This window comes from Lasiodiplodia theobromae (assembly GCF_012971845.1).
Source record: "Lasiodiplodia theobromae strain AM2As chromosome Unknown scaffold_21, whole genome shotgun sequence".
In the NCBI taxonomy this organism is placed as follows: Eukaryota; Fungi; Ascomycota; class Dothideomycetes; order Botryosphaeriales; family Botryosphaeriaceae; genus Lasiodiplodia; species Lasiodiplodia theobromae.
In genome coordinates, this window is record NW_023336419.1 from 176,950 (window position 1) to 201,391 (window position 24,442).

The 24,442-nt window shown below is 56.1% G+C and overlaps 9 protein-coding genes across 9 annotated transcripts; 6 read left to right on the forward strand and 3 right to left on the reverse strand.

The window, feature by feature from the left end:
• Positions 1–519: 519 nt before the first annotated feature.
• LTHEOB_7090 (5,6-dimethylbenzimidazole synthase) lies at positions 520–2,845 on the forward strand (the record flags this gene model as incomplete). Its single annotated transcript, XM_035516418.1, has 6 exons — positions 520–592; positions 691–743; positions 801–880; positions 938–957; positions 1,021–2,597; positions 2,675–2,845. 6 exons carry the CDS (start codon positions 520–522, stop codon positions 2,843–2,845), a joined length of 1,974 nt encoding a protein of 657 aa, XP_035371537.1.
• A 232-nt stretch (positions 2,846–3,077) lies between these two features.
• Positions 3,078–4,068, forward strand: LTHEOB_7091 (Peptidase aspartic protein; the record flags this gene model as incomplete). The annotated part of the gene is made up of 2 exons (XM_035516419.1): positions 3,078–3,795; positions 3,863–4,068. 2 exons carry the CDS (start codon positions 3,078–3,080, stop codon positions 4,066–4,068), a joined length of 924 nt encoding a protein of 307 aa, XP_035371538.1.
• A 1,498-nt stretch (positions 4,069–5,566) lies between these two features.
• Positions 5,567–7,775, forward strand: LTHEOB_7092 (Sugar/inositol transporter; the record flags this gene model as incomplete). Its single annotated transcript, XM_035516420.1, has 5 exons — positions 5,567–6,028; positions 6,082–6,575; positions 6,635–6,977; positions 7,057–7,473; positions 7,539–7,775. 5 exons carry the CDS (start codon positions 5,567–5,569, stop codon positions 7,773–7,775), a joined length of 1,953 nt encoding a protein of 650 aa, XP_035371539.1.
• A 724-nt stretch (positions 7,776–8,499) lies between these two features.
• On the reverse strand, positions 8,500–10,168 carry LTHEOB_7093 (1-aminocyclopropane-1-carboxylate synthase; the record flags this gene model as incomplete). The annotated part of the gene is made up of 7 exons (XM_035516421.1): positions 8,500–8,923; positions 8,982–9,064; positions 9,132–9,340; positions 9,393–9,541; positions 9,595–9,857; positions 9,911–9,952; positions 10,007–10,168. 7 exons carry the CDS (start codon positions 10,166–10,168, stop codon positions 8,500–8,502), a joined length of 1,332 nt encoding a protein of 443 aa, XP_035371540.1.
• A 477-nt stretch (positions 10,169–10,645) lies between these two features.
• LTHEOB_7094 (Acetamidase) lies at positions 10,646–12,737 on the reverse strand (the record flags this gene model as incomplete). Its single annotated transcript, XM_035516422.1, has 7 exons — positions 10,646–10,755; positions 10,817–11,099; positions 11,207–11,382; positions 11,462–11,736; positions 11,865–12,088; positions 12,145–12,257; positions 12,311–12,737. The coding sequence occupies 7 exons, from the start codon at positions 12,735–12,737 to the stop codon at positions 10,646–10,648; spliced, it is 1,608 nt and encodes a 535-aa protein (XP_035371541.1).
• Positions 12,738–14,355: 1,618 nt separating this feature from the next.
• LTHEOB_7095 (E3 ubiquitin-protein ligase upl4) lies at positions 14,356–15,924 on the forward strand (the record flags this gene model as incomplete). The annotated part of the gene is made up of 1 exon (XM_035516423.1): positions 14,356–15,924. The coding sequence occupies one exon, from the start codon at positions 14,356–14,358 to the stop codon at positions 15,922–15,924; it is 1,569 nt and encodes a 522-aa protein (XP_035371542.1).
• Positions 15,925–16,183: 259 nt separating this feature from the next.
• Positions 16,184–17,037, reverse strand: LTHEOB_7096 (tRNA (uracil-5-)-methyltransferase trm9 protein; the record flags this gene model as incomplete). Its single annotated transcript, XM_035516424.1, has 3 exons — positions 16,184–16,688; positions 16,736–16,860; positions 16,912–17,037. 3 exons carry the CDS (start codon positions 17,035–17,037, stop codon positions 16,184–16,186), a joined length of 756 nt encoding a protein of 251 aa, XP_035371543.1.
• Positions 17,038–17,566: 529 nt separating this feature from the next.
• LTHEOB_7097 (Ubiquitin carboxyl-terminal hydrolase) lies at positions 17,567–18,958 on the forward strand (the record flags this gene model as incomplete). The annotated part of the gene is made up of 1 exon (XM_035516425.1): positions 17,567–18,958. The coding sequence occupies one exon, from the start codon at positions 17,567–17,569 to the stop codon at positions 18,956–18,958; it is 1,392 nt and encodes a 463-aa protein (XP_035371544.1).
• A 1,098-nt stretch (positions 18,959–20,056) lies between these two features.
• LTHEOB_7098 (Cytochrome p450) lies at positions 20,057–21,867 on the forward strand (the record flags this gene model as incomplete). Its single annotated transcript, XM_035516426.1, has 5 exons — positions 20,057–20,263; positions 20,331–20,447; positions 20,551–20,650; positions 20,707–21,375; positions 21,437–21,867. The coding sequence occupies 5 exons, from the start codon at positions 20,057–20,059 to the stop codon at positions 21,865–21,867; spliced, it is 1,524 nt and encodes a 507-aa protein (XP_035371545.1).
• Positions 21,868–24,442: the final 2,575 nt, after the last annotated feature.

The following is a 24,442-nucleotide window of genomic DNA, read 5'->3' on the forward strand; positions in this document are numbered from 1 at the left end:
GTCCCATTTGCAGGCAGGTAAGCGCCTTTGGTGTTGACTGGGATGCCACACCAGTTGGTATCGACCCCGCACAACCGCAATATTTTTCTATCTCCTTATTCGGCCACTCGCATGTCGTCGTCTCCCTTCGAATTTGAGAAAAGTTGAGTCCTCGCACCCTCCGGCAGTAAGCAGTACGAGCTCGACGTCTGCGGGTTTCTGCCGGCCTTACGGCTTGATGCATGAGCCCAAGTGGTGCGCCTCGTATGTGTGCTGCATGCACTGCTGCGAACGTGGCCGCGTTTCAATCGTAGGCCACCGACTGGGGCGCCCACATGCGACGCTCTGCAGTCCCAAGCCGTCGGGCCGCTCGAGCACATGCACCCAGCCCATCAATGACGGAGTCAGGCAGAGCCTCTTCTTACCAGACAGAGCGGCCGAGGGAGGCAAGTCCGTCGCCGAAGTGTGTGTCGTCACGCACCTCCATCCAACGCCGTATCACTTCCATCATTCTTTTCGATGCCCGCATCACTCGCGTCAATGTCGGGGAAGGCTCAATACAGGGGACGCACCGATAGGGCAACGGTCGCTCAGAAGCGGTCCGACGCGTCAAGTAAGTCAACATGGCTTTCGCGCACGCGACCGCCCAGTCTCGCTGCCCCGCCATGCGCTGCGACTGATCGCTTGATCCTCTACTGACTTCTCGTTCAGGTTACAACTGCGTGCCGCGAGAGCTATGGTCTGATTTCTTCACTACTGGACAGGTAAGACCCGTCGTTCCCGCCCCTTGAACCCCCTCGCAGGCCACTGACGATGCGCAGATTTTCCGCATAAAGCACTGGGATTGTACACTTCGTGTCTACGTCGTAGTCGAGCCCGGCGAGGAGTCGTCAAGATGCTTGTAAGCTAGCCTTTTTCTGTACCAGATGTAAGAAGTCGTGGCTAAGTTGCGTTGCAGGATGATCAAGACTTACCAAGGTCGGGCCACGACTCGGTCAGACGTTCGAGGCAAGCAGCACGAACATGCTATTATCTATACAGTCGCCCAACCTCCAAGACCTCTTCGCGGAGAAGAAAAGCTACGTCAGCCTATCGGCGCAAGAGCAGACAAAGGAGCCCAACCCTTCTCCCCGAAAACACGACTCAACTACGGTCAGGACTTTGAAGTGGCTCACTCACACCCCGTGTGTCCTCTGGGACATGTTCTCGAGCGGGACCTCTCCTTTTTCGTTGAAGAATACCTCAAAGTCCAGGGGAAACCCGCGGAGCGCAAAGTCATATCGTCTCCGCCTCAGCCAAGGCCCGCACCGCCCGTGGAACAATCACACGACATGCTGGTGGACACCATGGTGACGGATCCACCAGATGTCTTGCCTCCGGATCCTCGAGAGGAAGCGGACAAGGCCCTCAACGCCCTCAAGGTCCTGCCGTTCCCGGACGAAGCTTCGGCTGTCTCTGGCTCTTCTGGTGCCACTGGACCTTCGGATGTCACTGAAACTATTGTTGCCACTGAGCCTACGGTTGTCACTGAACCTACGCCTGCCGCTGAACCCGCGGCTGCCACTGAATCTTCGGGTGCTGTTGAGCCTTCGGGTGTCCCTGAGCCCATATACTGTTCTGCCACTGTCGAGTCCGATGAAGAAGGGCCCACCCAGTCTATTGACAACCAGATGGAACGCCCTGATGTAGGAGACATCAAAAACGGCATCCCTAGTGACAGTCAGGAGCCCGGTTCTCCGCATCAACAGGCGGGATCTGCTGAAGACAAAGCTCCTCTCCTCATAGAATGGCATGAAGAGAAGGATGAAAGTCAGAATCATACTGCAGCACAAGAGGATCCCGTTGAACAAGAAAGCCTTCCGGTCACCATTGAAATTACCCCTGCCGAACCCGAGCCTCCAGACACTAGCAAAGTTGCCGAAGCCTCAGCTCTTGAAAAGGATAACCCTGATCATGAGGCGGATCAGGATCTGGATGACAAGCATAACCTTGCTCTGGATTCTACTGGCCAAAAAGACCTTGACGACCCTGTAGACCTCCTTGATGAGCTCCCAGACTCATCACCGGTACAGTGTGAACCAGATCCAATCCTTGACGTATTCGCTTTCCAGGTCGACTCTCTTTTAGAAGAAGTCAACAGGTTCTCCAACTATGTCTATCCTACCGTGGAGGATGCTGAAGACTCCGAGTCTGCAGAACTCACAAGAGAAGCAACACCAATCGATCTTTCGAACTATCAGTCGACACCGGAGCCTTTCGAAGTTCTGTATGAGAGTATCAACGAATCCACATACAGCATTGATACCGAATCTACACCATCAGTGTCACCAGTAGTGGATCTAAAGCCTGACTGGTTGGACGACTGGTTGCAACTTACTCCTCACGAAATCAGAGCTTGTGTGTGTGGTCGAGGAACGACTCCAGAACGCAGTGAGTCTGTTCACACGATTGCTACCGATGACAAATCGGAGGGACCATTGACACCTGAATCAACCGACCTCAACGCATCTACCGGTCCTACATCTTCATACCACACACCAGCGGCAGAGTTCGAGATGGTATCAGCAAACGAGGCTTGCGAAGAGACAGACAAAATCGAAGTCGCAGCATCTGATATCGTGACCCCGCTCAGGAGCGCAACTCCATTCAACTCGGACAGCAACGACCAGGTCGTGCATGCTCACGAGCTTGGCAGATCTTCGTCGGTGCCAGCTCAACACAGCCTTCCATCTTCCCCAAGCTCGACTTTAGCCACGGCACCACATCCATCCTTCAACCTCCCGCCATCTCCGGCTCCATCCCCAGGCCCTTCACCAAAAGTCTCTCCGACTCCGATGCCACCACGATCGTGTCCTCCCGAGCCTAGGCGTGTGCTTCCGCGTCGAAACACGATACATGAGAGAGCTCAAGAGCAGGAGAAAGACAGCTCTACACCACAGAATAGACCAAAGCCTCCTCGACCAAGATACTCTTTTTCGCCTCCGCAACAATTTTACAATTCCCCGCAACCCGCCGTTCCCATTCCCGGGCCTTTCCCCGAAGCCCCAGGACCCTCGATGTACGGCAACTACTACGCGGCATACCAACAGACACCACCGATGTACCCAGCACCCCCGAATCCCGTAACACCAAATCCTACCTACTTTGCCCGCCAAGCACCTGGCCCCAATATCTACGCACCAACTCCTTACAACCCAACATACTCAACCCGCAGCGACCCCTACCGCCAGCAGCAGCAGCAACAACAACAGCAGCAGCACCAGCAACAGCACCAGCTACAATACCAGCAACCACAACCACAGAACTATCACATCCACCACACCATCGAACAGCCCCGCCAATCCACGACTCCCGAGCCCAGCGACGTGACCTGCTCTTCGTCGTCGACCTCCTCAACCACCTCCTCCCCACCCACCACCTCCTCGACCTCGCAACTCGAAAAAGAAGTCTACTTCTACAACGCGCACTCAGACAAAACGCCCCTCCGCGCCCTCCTCGACACGAGCGCAGACCGCAACTTCATCCGGCTAGACAGAGCGCTCGAGGCCGGCTTAGAGCTACGACTGTGCACACACCTGAACTTCTGGGCAGGCGACGGGTCCATCGTGAAACCCAAATACATCGCCAACGGACGGTGGCGGTTCAACGCGCGCAAGGGCAAGGGCGGCGGCTTCATCTGGACGGACGAGTTCGTCGTGCTCGAGAACATGCCGCGCGATGTTATACTCGGGGCCGAGGTCGTCGTCGAGCGGGCGTTTTTGCTGCCTAATGAGACGTTGCGCGCGTTGGGGCTGTCGGCGTTGGCGTTGACGAAAGGTTTGTTGCTTTCCCTATTGTTCTTTTTTATTTCTCTTTTTAGGTCAGAAAACTGACTTGTTTGCAGAGCAAAGGAAATTGAGGGAGGAAGAGGAGAAGCGGAAGCGCTTGAAACAGAGTCTGGAGACTCGTCGCCAGGCTTTGGAAAGAAAGGCAAGGAGAAACCTGCTGCGGCCGAAACACAAAAACGTGGTGGAGAATGAGGAAGATGAGTGGTATGACTGCGAAGAAGATGACTCAAGTGTGGCTGCTACGGTGGGGAGTCGATCGTGAATGGGCTTGTTGCCGCTAAAATTCCTTATTCTCCGTCCCGGCTTCTCTAAAAAGAAAAAAGTATTACAGAAAAAAAAATGCAAGGGTGGCTTTTTGCTATACGGTTTCTAAGCACTTGATCGTCTGTTTGAGGGAGGTAGACATACAGCCCTACTATTCTTCGCGCGGGCCTGAAATGGCCCTCTGTACTCACTTCCAGTAGCATCTAGGATCTCGAGACGAGGATTGTACCACCGAGACTTCTCCACCTCGAAACCAGGGCATCCCGTTTCCTGGTAGCCGGAGAGCCCCGCTTATAATGCCAAGTATGCCGCTTACACGCCGAGATATGCTGTGTTTCGTTTTGCTTCCTGTTTGCATGCTGTCGCCAAGTGGCTTGTCGATTTCTTATGCCCGGCGTCCAAAAGTCTGGCTGCACGATCTGTTCAAGATTCCCCACGTTCCAGCTTTTACATTTGCTTGAACGAGCTTGTCAAGGGAGTTTATTATAGAAGTGATGATTCGTCCAGCCCCTTTCGTCTCGTTTCAGTCAGCCTCTTGGTGGATGGAACCTCAGCCTCGCCCGCATCGAGGAGCCTTGGCCGTCAGCACGAGGATTGCGGCGAGGACGCGCAAGACGGCCTCTTTTGGTCGACGGGGATGGCCTGTCTCAGGGAGGTGTTGGATTGGGGGAACACAAAATCTCCGACGTGGAAAAGACTCCGGTCTCGGACTGAAATTCCCATTTCATCTTGCCTCACGAGGTCCAAGGTAGCATTTCCGCCGGGCGGGTCAAGGGGGGCGCGAAAGTTGGTCCACGGATCCAACATGTATGTGTCAATCACTTCCCAGGCCTGATGTGATGGAGAACCCCACGGAGCCTCCGCGTCAATGGCTTGGTGCCAAGAGGCTGGAGGTGAGTGACGGACCCACAATAATTTGCAAGCAGCAAGGTCACGATGGGCGGGTGGAGTGACGGAGCCAAGCACTCCGGGGGGCGGGCAGCGGCTGGGCGGCAGAGGCGTCGGGTAGATGAGCGGCGCGCGACGTTTGCGGGAGCTTAACAAGACGCCCCAGACGGAAGCCGCGAGCCGAGCCAAGACTCCGCTTGCGCACTCCCAAGACCACTTCCACTCTGCTCCGCCACGCAACATGTCACTTCCCCGGACTGTTCTTGGTGCGTCTCACTCGCGCCCAGGGCTTTCGCCGAGCCTGTCCGCGCCCGTGCTCTCTTCCGCCTCGAGCTTCTTTCTGCCCGCCTCGGCATCGCCGATGATGTATGCCCAGGTGCGGCCTATATGCGGCCCACGGCGAGGATTTCTTGTCGGCCTTGGGTTCCCCACAGCTTCTGCTCAGCTCACGGCCCCATGGGCACGTATTAAATGCGAGATGAGACCCGATTTTCCGTTCGACGCGCGCAGCGATCCGTTGCTCCGTCGTTGTCACTATTCTGCAGATCTGCTGCCCTGATCGCGCGTGTTACTCTTCTTTGGCTAATCCATAGGATCCCCGGAACACCATGCCTCCGCCTCACGTGGACATCGAGGCGACGGAGGCGACAGAGCCGAATGCCCCCTTCAGTTCTGCCTCATCCACGGGCAGCAAGTCGGCTGAAGACGGGGCCCGCAACACTGAACACGCAGATGGCCAAAGACGGCCCAGTGTTGCCGCTCTTTTGCGCAACCCTCTGGCAGGCCGGACTGAAGAGGATGTCCTCGCCGAGGTCGACGCTTGGGTTGAGGAGAAGGGCCTCCAGGACTCGAGAGAGGCTTTCCGCAAGGGAGCCCTACTTGCCCGCGTCCAGCAAAGGGACGATGGCTTCGAGAGTGTCTCTGCCCTGAGTGAAGCCGAGAAAGAGCTGTTGCGGCACGAGATCAAGCACCGATGGAGCCAGCCTTTCATGCTTTACTTCCTGGTCATCCTTTGCGCCGGTTCTGCCATCGTGCAAGGCATGGACCAGACAGCCGTCAACGGAGCTCAGGTTCGATGACTTACTTCCCCGAATGATTCAGTCGCATAGCTAACCCCCAACAGCTCTACTACCTCGAAGAGTACGGAATCACCAACGTGTGGCAACGAGGACTGCTCAACGGCGCTCCTTATCTCGCCTCGGCCCTGATTGGGTGCTGGACCAACGCCCCGCTCAACAAGGCCTTCGGCCGCCGCGGCACCATCTTCATCTCGTGCTTCATCTCCTTCGTCACCGGCTTCTGGATGGCCGCCGCCGACTCGTGGTACAACCTGCTCATCGCCCGCTTCGCCCTCGGCTTCGCCGTCGGCGCCAAGTCCAGCACCACGCCCGTCTACGCCGCCGAGTCGGCCCCCAAGACCATCCGCGGCGCCCTGACCATGATGTGGCAGATGTGGACCGCCTTCGGCATCATGCTGGGCTTCGTCGTCTCGGTCGCCTTTGAGAACGTCGACTTCCTCGGCCAGTATTCGCAGTGGCGCTGGATGCTCGCGTCGACGTCCATCCCGCCTTTCATTGTCATGGTCCAAGTCTACTTCTGCCCGGAGAGTCCGAGATGGTGAGTGTTGATCTACGGCTTACCTTCCCTGACGAACTATCAATGCTGATTCATCACAGGTATATGGAGAAGGGCAAGTACGACAAAGCTTTCAACGCCCTCAAGAGGCTGCGAAAGAATGAGATCCAGGCCGCGCGTGATATGTACTACGCATACAAACTCCTGGAGATCGAAGCCGCCGAGCGTGAAGGCAAGAACCTCTTCAAGGAGTTCTTCATGGTCAAGCGCAACCGCCGCGCCGCTCAGTCGTCTTTCTTCGTCATGTTCATGCAGCAGTTCTGCGGCGTAAACGTGATTGCCTACTACTCGTCCGAAATTTTTGAGCAGGCTGGCTTCTCGCGGTCGAATGCCCTGCTTGTATCTTTCGGAACTGGCGTCACTAACTGGCTGTTTGCGTTGCCAGTAAGTCACCATGATCTTAGTCCACCTATTCTTTTCGCATCTCTCGTCGTGGAAAAGCAAACTGACACAAAACCCACAGGCCGTGTACACAATCGACACCTTCGGGCGTCGCAACCTGCTGCTGACGACGTTCCCGCTCATGGGCATCTTCCTCCTCTTCTGCGGCTTCTCCTTCTACATCCCAGACGACCCGAACGGCGGCGTGTCGGACTCGCGCGTGGCGTGCGTGGCGACGGCCATCTTCCTGTTCATGATGGTCTACTCGCCGGGCGAGGGCCCCGTCCCGTTCACGTACAGCGCCGAGGCGTTCCCGCTGTACATCCGCGACACGGGCATGTCGTTCGCCACGGCCACCACCTGGGGCTTCAACTTCATCCTCAGCCTGACCTGGCCCGCCCTCGTCGAGGCCTTCCAGCCTCAGGGCGCGTTTGGGTGGTACGCCGGGTGGAATTTTGTGGGGTGGATATATTGTTACTTCTTCCTGCCGGAGACGAAGGTGAGTTTTTCTCCGCCATTGCTTTTGCGGGTTGAAGTGATCGAAGCTGACTTGAGTTTTAACAGAACCTCACTCTCGAAGAGCTGGACACGGTCTTCTCGGTCGGCAACAGAGAGCACGCGCAGTACTACGCCCGGAAGCTGCCTTGGTACCTCAACAAGTACATTCTGAGGAAGGACGTCGAGCCGTACCCCCCGCTGTACCAGTTCCACGACGAAATGGTGCACCACCGCCACGAACAGGAGCAGAAAGCCGACAACTCGGATGTACAGGAACAGAGAGTCCACAACGAGAAATACTAAGAAGTTGGGTTTCTATAAGGTTTAATAGTAGCAGAGACTGTCAACTGCATTGGCGACTCGAAGCTACGGGTCGTTGTTACTCAGTTTCCATAAGTTGATTCGTTTCGGGTCTAATAGTAGTAGTATGCGCGAGGATTTAGTTTAATGAACCATGAATAAAATGCAGCCCGGTATACCGTGATGATACTTCTATTCTCTCTTCCTTTGAGACTAACCAACCTTGCCGGACCAAGAGAAAAAAAAGACAAAAAACTATGCCTGTCGGCACAGAAACAGGCTCTTCAAGGACCGCCTGTTTTTTCCCGTTACACCCTCCGACCGTACCCCACCCTTGCGTGTGGCGGCCAAGTCACAGCTTAAGCAGGGAGGGCGTCTGCATCAACTCCCCACTCGTTACTGGTATTCTTGGCCGGGTCTATGAAGTGAGGGTCGAAGACTCGAATATATAAACACACAGCCTTTGCTTACCGCCGTCCGCAGGTCACTCACTCATGCACGCACACGAGAAAAACAAGTCATGAAGCGACTGCGTCTACAAGGCTCGGGCCTTACGCGCTCGGCGGCCACCATCATCACAATGACGTCACGTGACTCACTACTGCTGTCCGTTTACTTGCAAAATGCGACAGAGCTTACAACCCTCTACGCTTCCCCTCATCCTCATCCATACTGTCCCTTCTTTCTATGTATCCTTCACTCCACCTCCTCCCGCCTCTCACCCCCCTCACCTCCCCACCTCCCCAACATACCTCCCCATCACCCCTTCCAACCTCCCCAACGCCATCTCCATGAACCCCCGCCCATGCGTAAACACCACCCTAAACCACCCCACCTCCTCGCCCCCAAACGCCAGCGCATCCGCCACGCTCAGCTTCGCCTCAGCCAACAACTTCTTAAACAACTCATGATCGTACGGCTTGTTCCCAGTGGCTCGAGAGAGTGCGCGCCCGACGTCGATCCACAGGAAAAACCCGGCGTTGCTCCCCGGCGCGAACGCGATGTCGCGCGCGCGCAGCCAGTCCGTGGCGAAGGCGTAGGCGGCGGCGATGCGGGTGCGGTTGGTGGCGATGTAGGGCGTTGTGAAGGGGGGTGTGGAGAGGATGGCGGTGGCGAGGAGGTCCGAGGGGGCGGCGGGGTAGTTTAAGAGGCTGGTGTTGACGGGGTTAATATTTTAGTATGGGAAGAAGGGGTTGGTTGGAGACGTACGAGATCTGCCGGACGGACTCGCGGAAGGAGGGGTTGTGCTGGTCGATGATGTAGCCGATGCGCAGGCCGTTGGCGCCGAAGTCCTTGGTGGGGAGTGCGGTCGTCAGCATGGTGTCTTTGTTTTGGTGGGCTTGAGTCGTTGTGACTCACCTTGCTCATGCCCCACATGGCGTGCACGAGGGAGGGGTCGATGATGCCGGCTGTGTCGATGGACAGCACCGAGGTGAAGGGTGGCGCGTCTCGCGCTTCCGGGTTGTCCCAGACGGACAGGGCGTAGATCTCGTCGCTGACGAGGTGGATTTGGTATTTCTGGCAGAGCTTCATCAGCTCGACGATGACCTCGCGGGAGTAGCACCGGCCTGTTAGCAACTGTCAGCGCAGGTCCTATCGAAGCTGGGGGAAGGAATGGACAACCAAGTGGGTTATTCGGCGTGCAAAGGACCAAGGCCTTGATCGGAACTCCCTCGTTATTGGACCGCAGCAGCGCCTCTTCGTACTTTGCGACGGCTTCAAGACTGAATGGGTCAGTGGAGCCAAAGGCAACGCCGACGGTCTTCACTCTGTGTGCGAGCTTAGTATGGAGTGCCAAAGATGGGGCGGGAGAAGGGCATACTTCGCACGTGCCCAAAAGTCTCCCACGAAAGCTCCATAGTACGGCCTGCCGAGGAGGAAGCCATCGCCTTCGTTGGCCAAAACAAAGGCCATCACTTCATTGGCATTCGATACTCCGAGCGAGACACGCACATGTTTGCTCTCGACCGGTAGCGCAGGGTTGAAGTGCTCGTTCACGAAGCTAGCCACCGCCGCGCGAAGCTTCTTAGATCCGTGAGAGCCATCGCCGTACATAAGGAAGTGGCTTGACATTTTGAACTGCGGCTGCATTGGACGCATCAGCCCTGCGGAATTCCTGGAGTAGATGGGTGACTCACCGTGTTGTTGATAAATTCCAGGAGCTCATTGTGCATCAATGACTGCGAGATTGCCGTCAGTACGCTTTTAGGATTCAGGAGAAGACATCAACTTACATTCTCTGCTAATCCCAAGCTTACAATGCCATCAGGGTTGTGCTCTGGTTGGTAGATGTCCTCCAAGACGTCATGGAAGCTGCGATGACCGGCCTCGTCAATCAATTTGCTGCCTCGGGCAGACAGCAGTCCGCGTTCCTGTTCAGATCTCATGTCTGCCATTGAATACCACTGGTCTTGTTTAGCTATACGGAGATTTCTTCGCAGACTTTATAGTCCCTGCACTAGCGCGATAAGACCATGACGTTGACTCACATTCCGATCTTCGGCTGCTAAAAACCCCGCAGCCGTACCCCGCCCTTCCATGTATAGCCACCGTAAATGAAAAAGCCGCGCGCCCTGTGCACCTCTTCATGAGTCAGCGCCGAAATCGTATCATGCTTTCAAATCTCTCGGATACCCGCAGGTGATCGGCTGGCCGAGTCAGAACGCCACAGTGGGTCACTGAGGAGTTACCATGAAGCATAGACGTACGTAGTTGAAGCCATTGTTCGGACATAAATGTATGAATGCACCTACTCATAAAACTGTCTTAGGTAGCTTCTATCAACCATTGGCTGGTGGTAAGCCATTGTCGTGGATTGTCACTCTCTACAAAAGTGATCATATCAAGCGAACCAGCAAAACATGACCCCTCGTTTACTTCAGGCTCGCAATAACCTTCGCAATGGAAACAGCCTTCTCCTCCCCGAATCTGCCCGTAACGAGCTGCAGCCCGACAGGCATCCCATTCACCAAGTTGATATCGTCTGTCCCACCTTCATCAGCAACACTTTCCAGCATAACAAGGATCTCTCAAACAACACTCACATTGCTCATGATTGAACTTGTCCGATTCGTTACGCGGCACGTGGTTCTTCCAATCATCCCCGGGCTGATCGAGCGCGGCATCAGCACGCGAGCCGGGGACGACCAGCGCCGTGTAGTTCAGCAGGTTCCACAGCGCCGTGAACCCGAGCCACGGGTTGCTCTTGACCCAGGTCTTCGGGCGGTAATTGACCCAAGGGAGGACGGGCAGGACGATGGCGTCGATGCCCTCGGCGTTCCACTGCGCGAGGAAGGCCTTTTCGTACTTCAGCTTTTCGGCGGAGAGCTGGATTGCCTGTCAATGTTTCTTGTCTTGCAGCACATGCAGTCCCAAAAAGGGAAAGAGGAGGAGAGATGGAGAGGGAGAGGGAGAGAGAGCCAGCACACACGTACCTGCTGCCGCTCCGGAATCTCGAGAAAGTCTTTTTCCTGGCCGACGACCATGCCCTCGATCAGCGGCTCGCCGATGATCGTGCAGTGGTCTCTGCAACTCTTCCCGCCGTCCGCCACGATGGCCTTGACCCACAGCCGCAAGCCTTCTTCGTGCAGCTTGGTGTCCCACTCGACGACTGAATCACAATCTCGGTCAGCAGATGTGACGTGCTTCAAATCTACACCCCCTCTTTACTACTTCTCGTGAACACTTACCTTCATGGCCCGCAGCTTTCAGCTTATCGGCAGCCTCTCGAATCGCCCTCGCCACGGGCGGCTGCGGCTTGACGAACCCGTCGTCGAAGATGAAAGCCAATTTCAACGGGCGCTGCGGCGGCGCTGCCAGCTCCTTGCGCCACGGGATCGGGAAGATGCGGGGGTCGGCGTTCCACGGACTCGTGCCCAGCCAGCTATCCATGTAGTACTCCAGCGTGTCGAGACTGTGGGTGAGCGGGCCGGCGACTGGGGGGACGATGTATTCCTGGTCCCACCTGCAAGGAGGAAAGAGGAGGGAGGGAAAACATGAGCTTCTCTGAATGCTAGGAGGACGAAAGGATGGGGTCGGGGGATCAGGGGATGGGGGGATAAGGAAGTAAAAGATGGAAACCGCAAAGCTTACGCCGACTTGAGGAATGTGATGCGGCCGATGGTCGGGCAGAGGCCGTAGAGGCCTTGGAGGCAGGCCGGGATGCGGATGGAGCCGCCGATGTCCGTCCCCATGCCGAGCACGCTGCCGCGGCCGCCGACGAGGGCGCCTTCGCCGCCGGAGCTGCCGCCCGAGATGAGGTTGCGGTTGAAGGGGTTGACGCACTGTCCGAAGACGTGGTTGTACGAGTCTGCCATCTGAGCCATCTCAGCTGTGGTTGCTCTGAACGTGCCGGGTTTGTTGATTTGCTCACCATCAGTGACTGCGGGATGTTGGTCTTGCAGTAGATGACTGCTCCGAGCTTGAGCAGGGCCTCGACTTCGGGGCCGTTCTCTGGGGCTGGTTTGCCCACGAGTCCGACCCAGCCTAGCATAATCAGATCTATGTTACAGTACACTGGGTTTGTTGGATTTGCGTACCGACAGTGGTGTCCACGCCCTTGACATCGAACCCATCTTTCACCGAGACTGGAACTCCGTGTAAAGGCCCAATGAACTTGCCGGTCTCAGCCAGGTGCTTGTCGAGCGCTTCCGCCCGCTTGAGCGCTTCGTCGAAAAAGATTTCGGTGCAGCAGCCAGTCAGCTGCTGCAAGATTGCCGTCCGCTTAATAAAGGCAGTCGTGAGCCTCACGCTCGAGACGGAGCCGGACGTAAGCTTGTCAATCAAGACGCGCGCGTCGGTGATGCTCGTTAGTTGCAGCTCTTCCTCTGACAGCAGTCCACAGGACTCGACGTATTCAACGGCGTTGACGAGACCTTCAGGGATGCTCTCGAGGCGAAGCGCGGGCGGGATGAGCGCGGCCTGCACGGCTCGTCTTTCTTTCGCAACGGCGCGCCAGTCAACCATGTTCAGAATTGGATGAATGTCTTGAGAAGTTGTTCGGCTCTTCAAATTTTTCGTTGGGTTTGGATTGCTCTTAAACTTCTCGCAATCATGGGCTGATGTGTATCCACCTTCCCCGCTTCCCTCCGGAGAGCTACCCCCGGCTATCGCTGTGACCCCACTCTCGTACTTGCGTTTAGGAGTTTTACCAAATGAGGCTATCGGTGTGATTGCTTAGGGCTATAAGGTGAGAATTTTCTCCTACTCTATACAGAAGTCTTGGAAAAGTACGTGCTTCCTGAACACTCTGAACATTTCTTTTACATGTATAAGCCGGCGCTCTCGGCAGTCGAATGAGGAATTGAGGCGTTGGTGTTGGTTTAAAAATAATACATCAAAATTCGGCACGTCAACTACAACCATTCTCGCGAATCAAGCCTTCCGTTCAGGAACCAAAAAGGAACCATACGTCGAAGTGTCAGCGCAGCCAATGAAAGGAGTCATACATGCATTGGAAAACAAAAATAAGTAAAGGTTCGAGCCGCCCCATAAGCGTACCAACTCAGCCTCGTGCGCCACAACGCCTTTGCAAAGCGCCCATCACATCTCGGCCGAACAAATCGCGTCGACGGCGGCTGTCTGCATATATGCAGTTTCTTCTGCAGCCGTGACATGTATGTGGTATAACTGATTCCACAATAGGTGAACGCGAGCGACCACGCCCCACACAGAGAAAAAAAAATCAAAACAGCCCCCAATGAAGATGTTGTTCCATCTCTAAACAGGCCCTCCCTCAAGTCAAGCCAGCCCGAGACTTCTCCGCATGACAATCGTACGTCCCCAACCGTGTTGTTCCTGCCAGGCGCACCGCCGCACATGCCGCAAAAAAAAAAAAAAAAACGAGCGAAGAGCCTCATCCAATCGTCAGCCTTACGGGACGAAAGAGGGTAAAGAGAAAAGAGAGACGAACTGCGGTCCCGGGCTGTGCGACGTCACAAAACGCACGTTCCTACTAGTATTACTATTCTCAGCGCGTATTCCGCCAGCCACGACCTACCCTGAAAAGCATTCGAGCCTAGACCGAGAAAGTAAGCAGGGCCTCAGTCTTATTTTCAGGATTAGCGCGGGATTCGACGAAACACGGCATTGTGTGGCTTGCATGTAGTAAGCCATTCTCGCAGCGACAACCCGCTTGTTCGGGATTGGCTTGCTGCTACCTTGCCCGCCGCAAGGCTGTGAAGGGGGAGGAAACGCAGTGGTTTGTGGAGGGGAAGGTTTAGAGAATGTTTATTGCGACGTTCTTGGCGTCAGCTAATACTCAGCCGTACACACACGAGGCAGTAAAGCTTAAAGAGAACAGGTCTCGGTGACCTCGTGGCCTGATGGGACCTGGTTGTACCCCGTAACCACCATCCGAAGCGACCGCAGATGCACTGAGGACACCAGTACCTGCTTCGAGGTCCCCCTTCGAAGATCAGCCTATCCCATAACGACGAAACGATAACGACAACGACGACAACAGCAGCAGCAGCAGTAGCGACCAAAAAGTCCGCACTGCTGGCATGAAAACATATATCCCAAAAACAGCATCCCAGAGAAAAGAACCCGGTTCCGTCTAAACGAAGCCCCCTATTCCTCCACCATGAACGGCCGCTACTACTACTCGTCCCTCAACGCAACCCCCAAGACGACAACCAGCACCCTCACCCTCACCGACTCCAACAGCACGCGCAAGAGCCAAAACTCAACCCGCAAAAGCGCGGCGCCCTACCCCCCAACAACACCACCACACCGTCGCCCCCTCCCCTCTCTCAACCGCGATCTCTCGACCCGCAACGTCTGCGTCATCTTCGTCGTCCTCGCCTGGGCGACCGGCCTCGCCGCGCTCGGCGGCGGCCTCTGGGTGCTATCGTCACACGCCTGGACCGAGAGCGCGCCGACCATCATCCAGCTGCCGGAAATCGTCAAGCAGCTGGCGCCGCTAGCACTCAACCTGTGGCTGACGCTTCTGCTGGACGGGGTCGGCTACGTGCACGCGACGACGCTGAAGTGGGCGCTGGCGCGCGAAGGGCGGCTGGGCTTCAACAGCAACCTGCGGCTGTTCACGGCGGCGCGCAGCAGCGTGCCCAACGCGTGGTACGCGAACCTGTTGCTGTTCGTCGCCATGGTCGTCGCGTATTCGTCGTCGTCGCTCATCCTCGTCAACTGGCATGACGGAGAGAATAAGACGCTCGATGTGGACCGCCTGCGCCGCCTGTGGAGCGTCGAGAACGTGTCCGTCAGCGTCTCGAGCACGAGTACCGTGTGCCTCGGCGCCGCGCTGCTGGCCCAGGCCTTCGTCGCGACGTGCGCGCTCGTCTTCACGCACAACCCCACCTGGAGCTCCAGCCCCTTCGACGCCGTCATCGCGTGCCAGCGGGAGACGGCGGCCGAGAGGAGCGTGCGGTACCATCCGAACCGGTGCCTGCTCAGCGTCACTGACAAGACGCACGGGTCGGAGCCGGTGCGGCCGCGGGCGCGGCAGTCGTCGAGCTGGGCGGCGGCCCGCGAGGTGCGCGTCGTGGTGCTGATGCTGTGGGGGCTGGCGGCGCTGACGCTGGTGGGCGCCGTGCCCGTGTCGCTGGTCGCGCGCAAGGACGGCGCGCCCGGTGTCAGCGTCGGCGGCGAGCTGGGCGTCGAGGCCGGTGGCATGCTGCTCAAGACGCTCGTCTTCAGCCTGCTGCAGGCCGGCGTCACGCTGGCCCTGCACTGCGCAGAGCTGCTCGTCAACCTCGTCCGCGACGAGCGCGCCTGGCGCCGCGCCGCCTCCAAGAACGGCTACCGCCTCGAGAGCTACAACGCCGTCTGGAAAGCCGTCTCCAGCTGGCAGGCCTTCGTCCTCTTCCTAGCCAAGCCGGCCATCCATTGGGTTTTTGGTTTGGCTGTGACCGTCGAGGACCGCTGGGTGTACATCAAGGGCACCCCCTTCTTTTACCTCGCTGGAGCCGTGGCCGCGTTGGCCGCCTACATTACGGGCTTGAGCTTGTGGAGGCCAAAAGGTCCTCAGCCGGCGGCGTACGGCCATATACAGACATTGGCGAACCTCATCGACGAGTGGAGTCCGGTTCTGTATTGGGGACACAAGGTCTCGGGACCGACTTGCCATGCAGGGACAAGCTCGCGTCCTATGGCTGATATTGAGATGGACAAGCTCTATGCGGGAGAAGTCTGAGAGAGAGACTGGATGCTAATAACCTGAACCTGATTAATTGCTGGCTCACATCAAGTGCTCTCGATGTGACTTGTGGTCAGTGAGAGGTAAAAGATTTTAACCTCGCCAGGCAAGATCAGCGAGAAACATTGTCCGGACATAATGTTAATTTTAAGTAGATGGAGACTTCACAACTACTCACGTGAGTGAAGTACAAACGTGATCCGAGTTTCGCGCCGCATCTGATGTGTGTGCGTTCCAGTGCCACAAAGAGCAGAGGTTAAGCCTTGGGCTTCATGATGGCCCACCAATTGTCTTTCTCATACCCAGCTTCGACGACCTCCCCTCCGGCCAGCTCAATGTCGTGCTCTAATTCGCCTTTCCGGTAGAGATGGTAATATCGGTGGAACGTTTTTGGACCTTCGGTCGGTGCGGCATCCGTCGGCTCCTCCGGCGCGGCATCCTTCTTCTTTGTTTTCTTTGGCTGATTCTTGTTCATGACCCAGGGCACCATGACATCCTGCTCGTGACCTTCATCCCAACCCCTTCGGCTGTCCTTCTGCTCGAGCGCCCAGACATACACCAATGCCGTCCCCTCGGGTTTCAGATGGTCCAATATGGCTCTAGTTGCTTCAACGCGTCGCTCGGGAGTCGAAAGGTGATGGATGACTGCGATGGAGATGGCGAAGTCGAAGGCAGCGGGAGGATGAGGTAGGCTTAAGGTGTCGGCGACAAGGGCACTGTGTGGCTGGTGTCTCGCGGCTATCTTGGCGAGGTTGGTGGATCTGAATCGTCAGTCAGACCTGGCAGCCGATGCGTCGGGCCAACGTACCGGTCGGAAGCGACAATGTAGACGTTGGGATTGACGGCAAGGTACTTGCCATTTCCGCAACCAATGTCAAGGCCGACGGCGCCTGCAGGGAGGCCGTTCAGGAAGCGCTCGACGATGGGCCATGGCTACTAGAGGCGCGATGAGCTTAGGGCGCAGACGCGATGGAATTGGCTTACCTTGTAGCGGGTCTCGGAGAAGTGGCTCGCGATCTGCTCGTAGACCTGGTGGACGTGCTCGTCCTCGTAGGCAGGGCCTTTGTCGACAGGCATGGCTGCAAGCGGGCAGGGCTGATCCAAGGCCATGGGCGGAGAGCAATGACTTGCAGCGCAGCGGGAGCGGAGCGGGCGGGGCTCTCCAATCTCTCGGCGGAAGTGGCGCCGGCCAGGAAAAAAAATAGCGGAAAAGTAGAGCCGCATCCTTCCCCGAGCGCGCATCGCTGACTTCGACTTTTTCCCCCTCGCCTCTGCGCCTGCTCTGCTGCGCGTCGTCCCATTGCCTGCGCGTTGCTGCGGGCTGCCTCCGTCACCCCTCCGGCAGCATAGGCACGTGCTCGCTCCATGTCTCCCGTCCTCGCCTCTTCCGGACCGGCCTGTAAATACCGCTGCTGCTCTGCCAGGAGCGTTTTCCTTCTTGTCTATTGTAGTCTGCATCATTCTTACGGTTAACACTTTTCTGGGTCCATTTTCATTCACAATGGCTCTGTCCCGGGTGAGCAGCAGGGTGCTGGCCCAGGCCCACCTGAAGGCCAAAACCCGTCGTCGCCGCCTGGTCGTCCTTTCTTCTCGTCACCTCCAACCTTTGTCTCATCGCACCCGGCCATCTTTGAAGACAATGCCGCTCGACAAGCACGCCTTGCCTGAGTCGAGGCCGAAAATCGCCATCAAGCTCAAGGAACCCAGCAACAAAGAGGATCCCCCCCATTGTCCCGAACCGGACCATCAGCTCTTATACCATGACACCATTGGAGCATCCGTCCAGAGGCTCCAGATTCCTTGCGTTCCTGCCACGGCATCTGACGAAGCCATGCACTTCAAGTCCACCGCTAAACGCAGGCTCGATGAGCTACTCAACGACCCCATCAACTTCGTTCCGGCGACCAAGGCCACCATGAGCACCGAACCCACCCACAAGCGCCGTCGCTTACACACCCAAGAGCCAACCGGTCGAAGCCACATCGTCGCTAACCTCGACAGCGACTTCTCGCGCAAGGACCTTGGCGCCATTGGACTTCCCAACGACACCGGCGTGCAGTGTTACCGGAGGAGCTGCCTTCAAGCTCTCATGAACCTCCCCGTCTTCGTCCAGTGGATCAAGCGCCACGGCACAAGCCAAAAATACCGTTGCCCGCAATCCGGCTGTCTGGCGTGTGCTCTCCGCAAGCTTGCAGATCAATACTGGCCAACTGGTGGCAATAAACAGAGCCAGAAGTATGTTAATGAAGCGGTCAGAAACTTCGACAAAGCAATCAGCAGGCTGCCGAACTGCCCTGGTACAGGGAGCGCCAAATATCAACAGCAGGACGCGCATGAGTTCATGATTTTCATCTTAAACAACCTCTCCGACACTCTGCATGACAAGAAGGTATACATGCCTCGTGACGAGTTTGAGGCTCTATTCGGGCTGAAGTGCTCCGCGAGGCGTACCTGCCACAACTGCGGACACCAAGAGACTTCAGGACCCTGGGTCTGGACGAATACCCAAATCAACCTGCGCGAACCAGGAAAAGGACTGGGCTTCAAGCGGTACCTCGACGCCAACTTTCAAGATGAAGTAGCCATCGATTGCGAGGGGTGCAAAAAGAGGAAGCACACCCGGAAGCATTTCATCTTGAGCGCGCCGGAAATCCTGCCGATCCAGCTGGTGCGGTTCAACTCAAAATTCAAGCCGACCAGGTTTGGCGACGTAAAACAGGTATTTCACAAGATATCCGACCCGGTGAAGTTCCCCCTCTACCTGGACTTATCCGATTACTGCGACGACGACGAAAACGGCAAGAGGCTGCAGCAGTCTGGAACGCTGCGATACAAGCTCAGATCGACAGTCATCCACCAGGGAGACAGCCGCAGCAGCGGCCACTACGTTGCCAACGTTGTCTCACCTAAGGGTATTGAGCACATCAGCGACATGCACGTTAAGCCGCACATATCGGTTCAGGAACTTCTGCGCCCTATTGACAGCGGAGGCGGCACACCCTACATCCTGACGTACGTCAGGGATCATTAATGGCTTGGTTGCAAGGTTAAAGTTTCCTTTGGTCGAACGTCTTTTCGGCGTACAAGCGGCACACCAGGTGTTCCTCGATTTGGCAGGGAGACATCTTGCCTTTTCTTTTTTTCATGATTGCATTATGAGATACCCACACCATGGGCGGTAGTTCTGGAAGTGGCATTTGCGAATTCAGTACATAGAGCACCAGAAGAATCTCCTTTTGTGGACTTGTAATAACACATTTTCTTGCATAGAGAAGAAGTGTTAAACTCGCAATCTACCGTCATCCATCCCCACTCTCCATCTCCGTCGGATAGGACAAAGCAGCTTCGTAACCGGCACGGATCCTCTTCTACGCCGGCACGTCGTACGCAACTTGTCTCGGGTCTGAAGGGCTCGAAAAGTCCCGATAGGCGAAGAAGACAGTCGATCTGCGCAAGTGGCTGCCTCAGATGCAGAAGCCTAAGCCAATATGAGAGGTCGTCACACGTCTTCACGGGCTTCACTCGGCCGCCAGGAGACGGGCAATGCATCGTGACTAGCCATGACGAGCTTCTCTACGTCAAAACTAACCACAAAAAGTAACACGAGATGAGGCTATGCCCTTCTGCTGCTGATCGACATGCAAAAAGTACGAGGAGCCTATCGGAGGGCTTGCAGTACGGCGCCATCTGCGGCGCCACGCGGGAGGCGGAGGTGAAGTAAGCCGATCTAGCAGGCCCTAGGAAATACCAAAGACGTTTGGATTTGGATCCACACCAACCAATCAAATGACATTCGTTGCGTTTTGACTGGCTCGATCCTGCCGCAATGGCCATCGGCTTCGGGAACTCGGGTAGCGGGAATCCGGGTGGCCGATATTTCTAAAGGAGGAAGAGGACACTGGCCACTCCGTTGCTAATTCGGTGCTTAGTAACCAGATATCTTATAGAATAACAGTCGTTCATATATAAACGATCAACAAAGATGATCGGTTGAACTAACGATACACGATCATCGTCTCTCCTTTGACAGTTTGCATTCACAGATAGCCGACGAACTCCACCGAAGATGGACGATCCCATGCCAGCACAAGCTGCGGCAGGAGCTGCCACCGGCGCTCCTGCAACCACCATGCTCCTAGCAAACCAAAGCACGACCTTCTACCTTCAACTCGTCGCCACCGCCGTTGTCCTCCTCCTCGCCGCCATCCACGTCCGCCGCGAAAGACTATATCCCGTGCTCCCAGTCGCCTTCCTACAAAATGAAAAGGACTATGAGAAGGCGAAGAAGGACTGGGGCACAAGCGCGAAAGAAGTGGTCGAACACGGTTTGAACATTGTGCGTTCTTCCCTTGATTCTGCTTCTTTATTGTTAGCAGATGATGCTGACATGTGGAGATATACAGTTCCGGAAGCCGTTCCAGGTCGTCAGCCCCATCGGACCCAAGATCATCCTGCCGAACTCGTACGTGAATGAGATCAAGAGCGATAAAAGGTTCAGCTTCGGGAAGTGGACTGCGAATGTGCGTTGAAGAAACCCTCCCTGCGAACGCTTTCCACAAAGGACATATTCAAGAAAAGGGGCCAGGAAAGGAGACGGGCAATCGCTGACGGCGCAAATTGTAGGAGTTTTTGTCTCACCTAGACGGCTTTGAGGGCTTCGGAAAAGTGTTTGAAACGCCAGTCTTCACCGAAACTGTCCGGACTAAGCTCACGCAGGCACTCGGTAAGATTCCCCTGAAGATATTCAGGCCTGTAAAGTTGGCTGACACGGATTACCAGGCACACTGACCGACGACTTGTGCCAAGAAAGCGAACTGACGCTGCTGGACAGCCTTGGGGAGCCGAAAGAATGGACCTCACTGGTGCTGAAGCCCTTCACGCTCGACTACGTGGCGCGCCTCTCGACGCGCGTCTTCCTGGGCGAGTCGCTGTGCCGCAACCGCGAGTGGCTCGACGTCTTCGTCAACTACACGGTCGAGGCTTTCGTCGCAGTGCAGCAGCTGCGCCACTACCCTGCGTGGCTGCGGCCGGTGGTCAACGCGTACCTGCCGGGCCCGCGCAAGGTGCGCGCCTCCATCGCCCAGGCGCGCAAGCTGATCGTGCCCGAGATCGAGAAGCGCAGGAAGGCCGTGGCCGAGGCGGCGGCGCGCGGCGAGAAGGTCAAGGGCAAGGACACGGTGTCGTGGATGGACGAGGTCGCAAAGGGCCGCCCCTTCGACCCCGTGCTCAACCAGCTGTTCTTCTCCGTCGCCGCGCTGCACACGACGAGCGGGCTGATAACGCAGGCCGTCCTCGACCTTGTTTCGCACCCGGACGTGATCGAGGACCTGCGCGCCGAGGTGCGCCAGGTGCTGAAGGAGGAGGGCTGGAAGAAGACGAGCTTGTACAAGATGAGGCTGATGGACAGCTTCCTGAAGGAGTCGCAGCGCGTGAATCCGCCCGGCCTGCGTAAGTTTTCCACCATTCTCTCCTCACTCTCTCTCATCATGCTAACACACAACCTCACCAGTCGTCATGAACCGCGTCGCCGAAGAAGCCGTCACCCTCAGCGACGGCACCCACATCCCAAAAGGCGCCGTCGTCTCGTGCTCCATGGACAACCTGAGCAACCCGGCCATCTACCCGGACCCGGAAAAGTTCGACGCCCGCCGCTTCCTGCGCATGCGCGAGCAGCCCGGCCAGGAGAACAGCTGGCAGTTCGTGACGACCAGCCCCGAGCACCTCGGCTTCGGCCACGGCACCCACGCCTGCCCGGGGCGCTTCTTCGCCTCCAACGAGGCCAAGATCGCCCTCGCCTACCTGCTGCTCATGTACGACATCCGCTTGCCCGGTGGTGTTACTGAGCGGCCCCCGACGTTTGGGAAGGATGCCGAGTTCTTTGTTGATCCGGCAGTTAAGATTGAGTTTAGGCGGAGGGAGGAGAATGTGCCGAGGGAGTAGTACTGGTTTTTAGTGGTTCTTTCTTTCTCTCTCTCTTTCTTTTTGCTTTGTTTCTAGGGTACCGTCGCTATGTTGCGAAACTTGTCGGTTACGGAGTTCCTTATGTTGGACAATTTTGCATTACATATAAGGATATCTCGACTCTGGTAGACTGAGAGATCGTTTCGGCTCTAGGGGGGATAGGGTACTACCTCATCGGCTTTCTGTTTTCCTTTCTTTCCCTAGCATATAACTTGATCATCTTGCAAACACTGAAGCATATTCACCCAGCAGAGTATCGCCGAGGGCGCGGACACACAGGTACTTAAAAGTCGTTTTATAGTCATGCACGTCTGGTGCTTTATATAGGCATAAAGTGGTAGAATGGTTGCCATAGTTTCTCGAATATGGATTCCCGTTACCATTTTCAATCAAAAGTCGCTGGGACGACAGTTCGACGCAACCTACGGAAGGTCTGGCTTTCTTTAAACAATTCAATTGAATTCAATAAAGACTAACTCCACCAAAGATACATTCAAAGTAGGTTGGACGTGTATTCAGACTTCGGCCTCTATTACCTGTTTAGGCTAGTCAGGAAGGGTGTGGCGTACGTTTCTTTTCCGCACATCGGCCCCACCTTACACGCTCACTGCCCAGCTGTTTGATCATGTAGTAGAAGAGGCAGGCATGGATCAGCATTCATCCGGTGCCCCTAAGGATTCCCGAAACAAATCCCGAAGGGTAGGCTTCGTACGAACTACAGGAGCCGAAAAAAGGCGTAAGCAGTAGTAGTCATGATAACGCAAGCAAACGAACAACCTTCGGCTGACGACGCATTTCCCGAGGACCAGGACCCTGTCAGATTGTGCATTTCGGCAGAAATTAGCGGGACTCACGTCACGCCACGAAGGATTTGGAGCTTGCCGTCATTGCGCTTCTCTACCTACAAGCCCCTTAGCTCAAAGTTCCAAAAACACACATGCTTATCTGGCAGGGTACGTACCTGGCTGGCTTGGCGATCAGTGCTTCCCCCCGGTTTCTTCTCTATCACATGCTGCAGCGGCCCACCCCTCTTGCGATAAGGTTTCACTTGACAATCTTCCTTATCGGCCTCGACCCCTCTGTTTACCCACACGCACGCGGACACTGGTCGTTATCTCTTCGCTTTAATTTCGGGGAGCTACCAATTCCAGCCAAATGCCCTTACGTCACTTCACTTTTCCCCTGCGAAACTCAAACGAGATTGGACATGTGATCCTCCAATCGGAACTCTACCTGAGAATGCACGAAGGAGGAAGGCGAAGGAATGAGTTCTGATGAAACTGATTCAAAGTGGCCCATTGGCACGTGGCAGCCAGCCAGCCTGTCTCAATCAGGGATCCCCCTCCCCACCCTCCACAGACTTAGCCATCATGTGATGGGTGTATGGTGTTTACCGGGTATAAGCTCTGTTCTAGGCTCTCTCCCTCTCGCTTGAAACACCGCAAAGGAAAAAGAAAAAAGGGAACGGAAAAAGAAACCAAACAGCACCCGCATCAGGCAGCCACGGGCCGGGGCGCGGGTCGGACGGACGGAAGCGGATAGATACGTGGCCCAGCCAGCACGGACGCGCAGTTCGTTGCAGGGAAGAGCGCGCGCAATGCCGTCTCTCGTTGGTCGTGGATAGATTGCATTCTACCCCACAGCCAAAACAGCAAAAGTCAGAGACCAACTTGTGTTGTATGAGAATCGAAACATGAGAAAACAAAACACGACGCGGCTCAGGAACGCACTAGACAGAAAGAAGAGAGGTACGTATAAAACATAATTACTATTATTATCAAGTTTTCTTGTTCCTGACTAGAATACAGTGGTTGTTCGATTTGTCTCATCATGGCTGCCCTCGCCTATTTTGGGGCGCGTGTGTACCTGGCAGGAGCTGGTGATCCTGCGCAGGGTACATAGTACGCGAGAGAGGGGTACGGCCCCCGTTTCAAGTTTAGCGGGGGGTTCATGTGTGTAGGTACACAGGCCCCCCCCTCCACCATGGTCACCAGGTACAGGTACAACGCCCACGGCATCTACCGGACGGGCGTGGGTCATCTATCTGCCTTGGGCTCCGCGGGAGGCCGCCCCGGGTCCAGACACAACTGCAGCAGGAAACGATCAATCGGTCGTTTATTTGCTTCGTTTCCCAAACGGGCCATCGTCGCATTGACTTCGTGGCGGGTGGACCAATATTGAGCCGATAAAGGCAAAGAATGAAGCTCTCTGGAAAAGCTCGGACTCGCACTATTGTCTAAGGCCAGGAACGAGGGTGTGCTCTGTGCGAACCGTTCCCCTCGACCATCTTCTCACTGCCGAAAACGGAAGATAAAAGGCGAAATATTGTACCAAAGCCAGAACTCCCCCTCCCCGCGCCACCACGAGCTGCCACTCAGCAGCCAGACTCCAGCCATCATCCGTTCGGGAGAAAAAAAAACCTCTCATCAAAAGTTAAGCAAAAAGCCACTCAACCCCACGCGGCGAGTTTCACCAGCTGGGCCTGGAGGGAAGTGCTAGTGGGGTTGGTTGATCACCGCCAAAAAAGCCGTCAGCGGCTTTCGTGGCGAACCGT